At 40.2% G+C, this 12,451-nt stretch overlaps 1 protein-coding gene across 1 annotated transcript in view; it reads left to right on the top strand.

Annotated features, from left to right (window-relative positions):
* The window catches only part of AHI1 (Abelson helper integration site 1), a 345,247-nt gene that overhangs the window by 280,271 nt on the left and 52,525 nt on the right, over positions 1-12,451 (top strand). Inside the window, 2 exon segments of the mRNA XM_042782719.1 lie at positions 4,613-4,775; positions 8,842-8,942. Coding sequence (XP_042638653.1) covers positions 4,613-4,775; positions 8,842-8,942 — 264 coding nt within the window.

Genomic DNA, 12,451 nt, shown 5'->3' with positions numbered 1-12,451 from the left:
TTTTTTTTTTTAAACGTTATGTCATGTTTAAAACATTCAATGTTATGTCACGTACATTTAGTTTCACTCCCCATTTACCATGTCCAACCCTAACCCAGTCTGCTCCCTTCCCTCCCGCTGTGCCCCTCATATTTATGCACTCCTGTTTGTCCTACATTTCCTCAATTTGAATGTTGGTCCTCTGGTGTTCCGTGTTCTGTTGCTCTAAGGGATGTATTACCATAGAGTATGGATGGGTGCATCATCCTGGGTTGAGTGGTCTGTGTGTACATCTTGTTAACTATTGGGCTGAGAGCCAGCCCCTGGGGGTGGGTTTTATTCCAGGTGCAGAATGTATTCCAGGGCCATAGTATTGGGGGTCTACCAGATTTCATCTGACCAGTAATTCTGGTCATTATTGAGTTTTTGGATTTTGTTCCATGTTTTCCCTCCCACTCTATCCAGGATCTCCAGGTTTGATCCTTTCCTGAGTGGTTGGCATTGGTAGCCAGGCACCATTTAGTTCTTCTGGTCTCAAGGGCCATCGTGTCCTATGGCTGATTGCTTCCAAATGCCCTTGTTTTAATTGTCTTCAACTTTGAGTTGAACTGTTCCACAATCAGCTCCTGGCCTTGTTTTGGCTGAAGATACTGAGTTTTTCCATCACCTCTTGCCACAGATGTAGTCAGTCTGATTCTTGTGTATTCCATGTGGTGAAATTCACGTGTATAGCCACCTTTTGTGTTGTTGAGAGAAGGTATTTGCATTGAATAAGTTGTTGGTCTTGAAAAATTCAATCATGCAGTCTCCAGCATGATTTCTGTCACCAAAGCCAAATTTTCCAACTACCAGTGGTTCTTCATTTCCAACTTTAGTATTCCAGTCACCAGTGATAATTAACACATCTTGATTGCATGTTCTGTCAATTTCAGACTGAAGAAGTTGATAAAAATCTTCAATTTCTTCATCTTTGGCTTTGGGAGTTGGTGTGTAAATTTGAGTAGTAGTAGTATTAACTGGTCTTCCTTGTAGGGATATGGATATTACCCTATCACTAACAGCATTGTACTTTAGGACAGATCTTAAAACATCCTTTGCAATGATGAATGCCATGCCATTCCTCTTCAGATTCTCATTCCTGGCATAGTAGATCATGTGGTCATCTGATTCAAAATGGCCAAAACTGGTCCATTTCAGCTCACTAATGCCTAGGATAAGAGCTCAGGTAGTGTAGTGCTTAAGGCACTTGACTGCTGAACCAGATGGCTGGCAGTTCAAACCCACCAGCCACTCTTCTGAAGGAAGATGTGGCAATCTACTTCCATAGTGATACCTCCTTGGAAATCCAAGGAGGGGTCACTATGAGTTGGGTCTAACTCGAGAGCACGTAACAACAACAACAATGCCTAGGATATCAATCTTTATGCGTTCCATTTCATTTTTGACAACTTCCAGTTTTCCTAGATTCATTCTTCATACATTCCATGTTCTGATATATTAATGGATGTTTGCAGCTTTTTCTCCTCAATTTGAGTCATGCCACATCAGCAAATGGAGGTCCCAAAAGTCTACTTTATATTAAAATATGTAATTGTTGTACTAGGCATTCTTCTCTGCTGCTGCTTCCCCTGTCTGATTCTAGGCAAAGATAGTCTGTCTGTACATATGTTTAGTTTTGGGGGCAAAATAATCAATGCCTATGATAATTATATATTTTAGTTATTATAATGGGCATTTATTAATTTCTTGTTACAGAATCACATATGTAGTAGCCCTCCATCACTTGTAAACATCGTCTGTGTTTAACACTCTATATTCCTTGCCTGATGGTGTCCGATGAGCCCCTCCAAACCAGCTAATCTTGGCACTACAAATAACCAATGGGTATCATAATAGGAGAGGAGCCCTGGTGGCACAATGGTTAAGCACTCAGCTGCTAACCAAAAGGTCAGTGGTTTGAATCCACCAACAGCTCTGCAAGAGAAAAGACCTGGAAATCTGCTGCTATACAGATTACAACTTAAGAAACCCTATGGCTTAGATTTACTCTGTCCTGTAGGATATATCGGAAGAAAGATTGGGCAGTCTACTTCCGTAGTGATATTGCCTTGGAAAGCCAATAAGGGGTCACTATAATGTATACGTAGGAATAGACTCAATGGCGCACAACAATTATTAAAGGAAAATTACAGTATCTTTTAATTCTTTTGCCTCTTGTGCCTCTGGAGGAACTCTGTATGAACAGATCCTCATGTAGCATTCTGGAAAAGTTTTCCTACTCCAGTATGATGAATGTTATATTATCAGTAGTCTACACAATGACTTAATCTGCCCTGGGACTTCATAAATGATTCTCTTGCCTAAGCTGTATCCTCCCCACCATGTTGCTTTCCTACATGCACCTCTGGCTCCAGATAAATAAGCGTACACTGACCTCATACTTGCATAAGACTTATTAAAGTTACAATATTTAGTGTATCAGAAACAAACTAACAGTTTCTTGGGATTGGGGCTTTGAGTGTCATGAGGTGCACAGTGGGCCTGCAGGTGCCCCATGATAGTTGATCTCAGCATAGCTGCGTACTACTCCCAAAAATATGTTTTATCTTACATGGATGATTAGAATACCTTGTCCCTCCTTTCCTCTCTGCTGCTCCTTCCCCGTGTCTGATTCTAGGCAAAAATGGTCTATAAATATATTTGGTTGGTGCGGGGGCGGGGGGAGAACCTGAGTTTAAATCCTAATTCTATCACTTACCAGTTTACTTGACATTAGGCAAGTTATAAAATTTCTCTGAATATCAATTTCTTCATTTATAAGATAGAAATAAGAACATATCCCCTCACAGGACTGTCATAAGAATGCAATGAAGTAACATATGTAAGCAACTAACATGATACCTGGAACCCTCAGTACATTTTAATTAGCTTTCCTCTTCTATGGCAGTGTCACGTAGGAGAATAAAGGAGAAAGGGTTGGGAGAAGGAAGAACTTGAAGGGAAAAAAGTCAACTTTTACATACGTGACTCTGGCATCACATCCTAAAAGTCATAAAAGATTTGTAACCCTAAACAGCATTCTGGATAGCATGTTTTAAATTAGGTACTGTACTAAGCAATACAGTAGGCCTCGCATGTGGATCACTTAAATTATCGATGCTGCCCTTACACTGGATAGTGACAGCAGGTAGGTCAATACTCACCCAGTGAAAATTGCCTGGTCATAGTGTGTGGTGATAAATATGGTTAAATAAATTGAAAAGTACTGGAGTTTTGTGAACTTTAATGGAATTCTCTGCTTCAAACCTTCTGTGTCTTCCTGTTGCCCATATTACTGAGACTGAACCCTTTCAACTCCAGATAATCTGGGCCCTACATACTCCTGTAGCCTCATCTCTCCTCAACCTCCTAACTAGGCTCTCACCTCTAATGCCAGGCTCCAACAGTACTGAACTATTTTGGGTTTTTCATTCCTGTATTCTCACTGTTGTGCAATCTGGCTGAGACATACTTTCCTTCTCTTAGCACTGGCTAGTCCCCAATTAAAAAGCCTAAGTTATGTACCCCCTTCTAGAAGGTACCTTATTTATCATTTATATTTCATTCCTAGTGTAGTACCAGGCTCATTGAGATTTCAATAAATTTTTGTTAAATGAATTAGTCAGTTTTCAGACAACTGAAATACAAAGTGTTATGATGGTGATTTTCTGTTGCATATGATATGTCGTCGTAGTACCTAGAAATCTGAAAACCCCATTTTAGTAGAGGAAAAAGAGTGTGTTCTTCAGTGTACATGTTTACCATGTCCTACTTTATATGATGTGTCAGATCACAGGTGGTTTGACGGATAGCTACCCCCTACTTTTCTGGCCATTTAAAAAGCTATGCTGAGGGATTTTAAAATGCTATTGTAGATACTGCTATATCATTTTGACTTGGGTTTTTAACAAAAAAAAAAAAAATCAGGTATAGTGATTACTGTAACAGCACAGAGGATGATTCTCATAGAAAGGCCTTTCCTCTGATATTTGTATCTAGTGAAAATAAGCTAATGAAGTATTTTAAAAAGGCAGTCAAGGATTTTATAGAGATGGTTATAAAATGCCAAAAAAATGTATGTGCTTATGGGAAATTACTCTCAAGAAAAGACATTAACAATAAACCAAGTGACCACCAGGACATATGTAATCAAGTTGTCCCACTGAGCTTTTCCTTTTTGTAAAATTGTTAACATTTTGAAGAATTTTTTTTTCAGATGCATCTGCTCAGCACAGAGAATGGGATCTAAAGGTAGTATAAAAGAATTCTAAGAAAGTGAATGGTGTGTGAGCTTTTTTTTTTTTCCTTCACAAGTAATTTACTTAAAAAGAAAAAAAATTAACATCTGCTATTTTGAAGCTAATCTTGGTGTGTTGAATGCTCCTAACCATTTCTCCATCCCACAGTCTTTTATCTTGCTTCTCCTGCTGTGTTCCCACCACCCCTGATCCCATTAGCAAACCTTGAGACAGCCTCAGACTTACCAAAGTACTGCTTTGGTTTCAGCTGCTCTTCTACAAGAGGAAGTGAATGTTGGGGGTTTTCTCTGTGGTACAGTTGTGATAAAGCTGTGGTGGTCTTATCTCTCTCTTAGGTAGTGGCTCTTTATGACTACACAGCGAATCGATCAGATGAACTAACCATCCATCGCGGAGACATTATCCGAGTGTTTTTCAAAGATAATGAAGACTGGTGGTATGGCAGCATAGGGAAGGGACAGGAAGGTTATTTTCCAGCTAATCATGTGGCTAGTGAAAGTAAGTTTTATGCTCCCTTCCTGGTTTACTAATATGGTATAACTGATCGTCCAAGATTTTATCATTTTTTGCTCTTTAATTGACTGTTTTTATAACCTTTGCATATGGTTTACCAATGGGTACTGCTTTTTGTGTACATGATAGAAATATAAATTAAAAAGTTAGGAGGGGACACTAGTACACTAGGAAAGTGTTACATTCTGAGATTGGGAAACTTGCTTTCACTGACTTCTCTATTTGTCTCGGGGAACCTGCCCACTAGCTACCAACTTTCTTCTTCAGCCCCTTCCCCTGCTTCACACACAGTGTTGTCAGCTCTTCTCTTGCCACACGACTCCTCAGTTAACAGGCATCTTAAGAACCTCTGGTTCCCTGACTCCCATGTTTACACTTGGTATACTTCAATGCCAGCTAGTTACCAGCTAAAATAAAACTACAGTAGATTATTTCATTTCCAGGTAAGTGAGCATTAAGCCCTCATTTGTGTGGGGAGCGGGGAGAAGAGCTAGAGAAGAAGTTGTTCATACAAGTTTCTGAAAGCTGTAGATTCACTGCTAGGCCTTGAGAGAGAAAAATAGAACTAACCTACCAAAAAACCCACTGCTGTCTAGTCAATTCCAACTCATAGTGACCCTGCAGGGTAGAGTAGAGCTGCCCCAGAGGGTTTCCAAGGCTGTAAATCTTTGCAGAAGCTGACTGCCTCATCTTTCTCCTGTGGAGCAGCCGGTGAGTTTGAATCACCAGCTCTTAGTTACCAGCCCAATGCTTGAGCCACAGTACCCCTGGAGCTCCTTAGAACTAACATGTTGTTGTTGTTCTTGTTATTTGCCATCGAGTCGGCCCCAACTCATAGCGACTCTTCCTTGGGTTTCCGAGGCAGTATCACTACGGAAGTAGGATTGCCCAACCTTCCTTCCGAGGAGCGGCTGGTGGGTTTGAACCGCCAGCCTTCTGGTGAGCAGTCAAGTGCCTTAGGCACTATGCTACCAGAGCTCCTAGAACTAACATGTTGTTGTTGTTGTTTGCCGTCGAGTCGGCCCCGACTCATAGTGACCCCTCCTTGGGTTTCTGAGGCAGTATCACTAAGGAAGTAGGATTGCCCAACCTTCCTTTTGAGGAGTGGCAGGTGGGTTTGAACCGCCAGCCTTCTGGTGAGCAGTCAAGTGCCTTAGGCACTATGCTACCAGAGCTCCTAGATAACAGAACTAACACAGAGAGCCTGAAAATAAGGACTGTCATGAAAGGGAAGCAGTAAATAGTGCTTCAGAAGAATTCATCCTTTCAGCAATTAACATGATAGTGGTAGGAAAGCACCATACTCCAGGGTCAGGAAAACTCAGTTCTAAGCCCAACTCAACAAGTAATACTGCTGCACCTCAGTTTCCTCCTAAAATGAGGAAGTTGAGCTACATCATCTCCAAGGTTTTCTCTACAAATAACAACAATTTATGGGTCTTATTTAAAATGTATTACAGTCAGACTTGACATCAAGAGCATTGTGTTTTGAATATTCATTGTTAAGTCCTTTGTTTCTGCAAAGGAGTAATTGTCATAAATAAAAGCTGGTTTTCAGGGTAGGCCATGAAACCCCATTTAACTGAAAACGTGGCTGAACAAAAGTACTGTTGTTTCCTAACCTGGGTTCTGAATTTGAGATCAAAAGGGATGAAGCAAAGGAGAAAGAATTTGTTCCATAAATTCTGGCTTCTCATGTAGGCCTAAACAAATTATTTGTCTTTGGAAACCACTACCACCACCACCCAAGAATCTTTAGTGCATCCTAGTGCTACCCCGTGCTCCCCTCCTCAAGACTCTTTGGCTACCCTAAGCTTCATGGTAGCTCCTTCCTGAATCCATATGCCTCTTCCAGCAAATTCCTCCCTTCAAAAGTGCTGAGTGTCATAAAAAATGACCCCCTTCTCTCCCCATACAACATTCTTAATTTCCTCTGTGTTGCTGTTTTAATTCTTTGTCTCTGAGTTTTGAATAACTGATTGCTCTTTAACTCTATCAGAGTTATATTTTTTATGTTTAAAAGTAAATGTGGAAAGAAGAAATTTTGGGACAGTTCTTAGGTAGGCATAAGACAGGATCTAAGTTTCCCATAAACTCAGCCCCTCAAACTTCTGAATCCCCAGGTTCTAATAAATATCTGAGCTCCTTCCCTTCCCCCCCAGTCATGGCTCTTCCACGGGATGAACCACTGAGGTTCAGCAGGGGCAGCTACTGTCTTTCAATCAAGAGCTTCCTGTGTGGTCCTACCCACTCTGGAGTCTATCTGTAACTTAAACTAGCTGTTACAGTCCATTTTTCCTTTCAGATAAAAGGGGAAACTTCTTAAATGTTTTTCACTTGAAAATATAAAGAGATTGTGTATTTCCTTTCAGGATGGTATTAAGTTCTTTAACTTTACAATCTAGTTAGTTTGTAGAAATAACCTCTGGCTTGCACATCTTGAGAGGCTCTGGATAGTTGATCTCAGTGGGTCAAAATACAATAAAATTTGGTTTTTCTCTATAGTAATCAAAGTCACACTTCTGAAACACAATACAATAACATTTGATGGCTGCATGTAGAAATTAATTCCATGTCTCAAAAAATAAAAGTCCTTTGACTGCCATAGCCCCTCATTATATCCCAGAATAATTGATGTTTTCTTTTGGCATCAGTCACTGCTTATTGAAAGCCTTGTAAGGGGCATAACAAATAGAAACCCCAAGAATATAATGATTGAATTCTCACACTTCATTGAAGGTTACTTTCCTTTCCCTTTTATCCTACTTTTTACCTGGATTTAACAAAACTCACCTGCCCAGTTTAAACTTTAGAGAAAAAAATTATGATCAGCAGCATATTTCATTCTAAAATAGTAGGAGGAATCATCCTTTATCTTGATGTGAAGTCAGATATGCTAAGCAACTGATCTAAGGGAGTAGACACATGGACAGAATTTCTACCAACTGTTCCTTTGAGAGTGTCCTCCAATGGAGCAGTACAATAGAGTAAGTTGGTGTTTCATTATTATAAAGGACTTATCCCTTTGTATCTTAAGCTACTGAAAAGGAAACATGATCAGCTTCCTTTAATCATATCTGACACCCTTTTTAGTAAGAGAGAAAGAAACCCAGTAATAAAATCAACCCATAGCCAAAGATAATTAATATATTTCAAAATCTTAGACCAAATTTTAGAATTTTGGTTAACTGTATTTTAGCAAAGGAACTGTGGTCGTGTAGTGGATATGGCATTTGGTTGCTAACCAGAAGGTCACTTGCCTCTCCATGGAAGAAAGTTGGGGCAATCTACTTCCATAAAGATTTACAGCCTTGGAAACCCAATGGGGTTCACTATGATTTGTAAGGGAGCTCTGGTAGCATAGTGCCTAAGGCACTTCACTGCTAACCAGAAGGCTGGTGGTTCAAACCCACCAGCCACTCCTCAGAAGGAGGATGGGGCAATCTACTTCCGTAGTGATACTGCCTCAGAAACTGTCTCTTGATCATCTTCTATCTCCCCCAGCAATACTTAGCAGATAACGTTGCATATAGCAGGTACCTGGTGAATATGTATTGAAATAAGCATCTGCATGACCACATAGTAAGTGAAAATACTTTCTACATTTCTAAAACCCTAACAGAGGCTGCTGTTGTTGTTGTTATGTGCCGTCAAGTCGGACCCGACTCATAGAGACCCCTCCTTGGGTTTCCAAGGTGGTATCACTATGGAAGTAGATTGCCCCCCAAAAACTTGCCAGTCATAAGTTGGAAAGAAAATGAGGCAATCTACTTCCCTAGTGATACTGCCTCAGAAACCCAAGGAGGGGGTCACTATGAGTCGGGTCCAACTCGACGGCACATAACAACAATAACAACAACAGTCATAAGTTACATATACAATTTGTAGTGTTTAAGAGTACAAATTGCCATCACAGTAAGTTCTAGGTGGATCATTGTTTCACCAGGGAATTGAATATCAGTTTCATAACTGCCTCCCCAATTGTTGGTTTCTTTTCTCCGTGGAACAGTGTGCATCCATTTGATTATGGCAATTTGTTTCTTAATTCCAGCACTATATCAAGAACAGCCTCCAGAGATAAAGGAACGATTCCCTCTTGTAAGCCCCAAGGAAAAAACCAAAATAGAAGAATCTTCTGCAGCTTCTGAAAAGGTAAGTGTTTTCAAGAATATGAATTGTGTATGTACTTTGATTTTTACTCTTTCTCTGAATAAACTATTACTTATTTTTATGGTTTATAGTATTTTTTATTAGATCCTGGCACCAACCTTATGAAGTATGTAAGGCTCATGTTATAGCTGTTTTCCAGAAAAGGAAGAAGCAGGCTCAGAGAGATGAGAGTGCACACCCAAGTCACAGCCTCAGTGATGGGATAAGGACCCAAAGTGTAATTTGTGACCTTATGTGGGATGCTATCTCCTCTTGATGCATTCTACTCTTATTTCTTTAACTGTGTCACTGACAGTGTCATCAACCCACCTGGGGTGTAAATTATGCTCAACGTCACCAGGATCCCCAGAATAAAATGCCCTGTCTTCCTGGAGCATTCCTTTTATTTGCTAGTAACTTTAAATGTTTTAAGTAAAGACATTAAATATGGATGTAATATCAACCAAAGAAGTGTCATGCTTTTCACCTGTGCCTTCAGATCCTTGAGGATCAGTCAATATTCTTCCGATAGTAGCGATACTTTGGTATAAAAATTAATAAGCATTGTAGATTCATATATATTACTTATTAAACTTGTTTTATTGTGTTATATTAGCTCTTACCTAAGATTAAATAACCAAACTGCCTCTTTTCCTCCATGAACTGACATCATTTTTTTTTTTAAACAAATATTATATCATGGTAAAGTTGAGTTGAACCGATTACACATCCTGCAGTCATTCAGCATGTATTTATTGTGCTTACTTCCATGCCAAGCATTCTATTAATCCCCACCAAAATAGGAGTGAGTAAGCAAGGCACTGGCCCTTGAGAAGCTCACAGGCTAGTTAGGCACCTGCAAACAGTCACTCCCAATAGAGTATGGTAGGAACTGTAATAAAAATATGAGCAGGATGCATTGAGAACACACAGGTGGAAACCTAAATCTGCTTGCAGGGGATCCAGGAGGAGTTCCTAGAGGTGGTCATGCTAGGGATGAGACTTATAGGATGAAAAAGTATGGAATAACTTGAGTAGTGAAGTCACTGCAGTGATACACCATGGAGTCTCAGCCAGATTAGAAAAGCAGAGATTCAGGAGAGGATTGGCTGGCTTACAAAGCCAAGTTCTCAGCTGGGTTTCAGTAAACTGCCCAATGGAGGCATGATGTCATACAGTAAAGGAGTGTGTAAGCTGGAGTTAAGGACAACAGAAGTTAAATACAAGCTGGAGTTAAATACAACAGAACAAAACGTTGCCCACTTCTGCCTCATTCACACAGTTTCCAGCAAGGACATCTTATGGTTGAGGAACTAGAACCTATAGTGTTGGACAGGTTGTGCTCTTGGATGTTAAAATTGCAGGTTGATTGCAAGAGTTGGGATGAAGAGGAAACTGAGACAGGAGCTGAAGTTCTTAATTCTTGTGCAGAGGTTCTCAACTTCAGCTTCACACTGAAACACATGCAGAATTAAAAATAAATAAGTACTGATGCCTGCCCCCACCCCTATAAATTTGTTGGAATGGGTCCCGGGCGTGGGTAGATTTCAAACGCTTCCTGGGTCATTTTAACTTGCAACCCATATTGAGAACCATTCTGCCAGAGTGACCACAAGTCCAGAAGTAACAGCTGCAAAGATAAGTGGAGGATGTGATAGCCAGGTGTCAAGACACCCAAGGAGGAGTGCTTGTAGAAGTATAATAGCCTCAAATGAGCAGCAGGGAGCAAAGAGGAGACCAGAGTTGACTCTTGGTCCTGTGGGTCACAGTTGGCCATGTGAAAATGAACAGCCTATGCTAAAAGGGACTGATAGAAAAATGGCATCTCGGTAAAACACCAGGTTTCACATACAGCAAGGATTGTTGTTGTTGTTGTGTACCATAGAGTAAGACCCGACTCATAGTGACCCCTCCTTGGGTTTCCATGGCAGTATCACTATGGAAGTAGGTTGCCCTAACTAAGATAATACGGGGACTACAAGGTATACAGTTGAAAGGATTGGCAAGCAATTTGACTATGGACAGATGTTGTATGTGAAATACTACGCATTGTTTGGAATTCACCAGACTTCAGACGTTAGGAAGGTGCTAATCTAAATTTACAATCTAAAGGTGTTTAATGCAGGGAAAGTATTTATAACATTGACATGGGGAATCATTGGGCAACTAGTAGCATGTTTAGTCAATGTCAAGAACTATGTGAGATACTATGGAAATCTAAGTACAAGATACAGCCTTTACTTGTAGTGACCTGCAGGTATCCCTGACTTTTTACCATGCTAACCTTCAGTATTAAGGTTACCTCTAAAGTGTGTTTAAAGTGTGTTCCTGGCTAAAACCCTTGGGTTAATTCTGCCTCACCCACAGGTGATAAAAGACCTCTGTCTGTATCTTACTGACTCCTTGTAATGTCCTTGCCCCTTCCTCCTAATCTACCTGTGTTCTAGGGGTGGGGACCTCTTTCTTGCTTCTAATACTACCCCTTCTCATGGCCTGTGCCACTTGCATGGAGTCTAGGCACTGCAGCGTAGTGTTAGTCTAGACTGTGGATTGATTTTGTTCCTTTCTTTCTTACATGACTTTTCCCCTCATAGACTAATCTCGTTGCTTCAGACATCTATCCCAACAGACCAATTATTCCGATAGCCCACTCCACCTTGGAAATCTGTTTGGGGTCTGTCCCACTGGTGCCCAAACTCTAGTTCTGGTACATCTCAAGGAACTTATAGACATGTAAAGCAAAATCTTTCAATAAATAAAATAGGTAAAGCCAAGGGAATTGTAAAAGCTCTGATCCATTTGGGCAAGGGGGTAAAAAAGTTCTCACGGAGGAGACAAAACTTGAATTAGACTTTCAGATTTATGGATTTCATTGAAGATCATGATTCGATTTGCTTGATCAGAATCCGTGTGTTAGAATAGAATCCTATAGGAACGTGTCGTATATGGTTAGACAGTGTTTCACTTCCATGTGGGGGGACAAAGTATATGGGAAGATCTATGCTTTTGTGAAAAGAAGCCCCTGAGAAGTGTTAATGTTGTCTCAGGTAATCAGAAGGCCTTGGGTCCCCTCTGAGTCACGAAGCTAAGAGGCAGTACCTTGAGAAGTGTGTAACTGAGCTTCCTTAACACCTGGCAGAGTTGCATTTCTTATGTTTAGTTCCTTTATCAAAATTTATATGGTTTGATTTTTATCAAGATCCTGCCTTATACCACAGATTCTGCCAGATGTTTAATTTCATGTGTAGTTCTATTTTTATTATCATATATAAGATGTTTTGAGGAAAAGACACAAAAACTAGTCTTTGCTAAAGAGAATAGTATAACTGGTGACATGGACAGGACATCCCTGGTGATTCTAGTCAACATATTCATTTTGTAGATGACAAAATCGAGATGCCGAAAGACTGTAAGAGACACATTAAGAATGACACTAAGATAAACATCCAAAAATCAGTTGGATTCCTCTACACCAGCAAAGAGATTGCTGAAAAAGAAATAAGAAAATCAAT

This window comes from Orycteropus afer, unplaced genomic scaffold (assembly GCF_000298275.1).
Source record: "Orycteropus afer afer isolate SDZICR_OR568_19922 unplaced genomic scaffold, OryAfe1.0 scaffold00428, whole genome shotgun sequence".
Lineage (NCBI taxonomy): Eukaryota > Metazoa > Chordata > Mammalia > Tubulidentata > Orycteropodidae > Orycteropus > Orycteropus afer.
The sequence above is the reverse complement of the archived record's forward strand: the minus strand, read 5'-3'. Positions and strand labels throughout refer to the sequence as shown.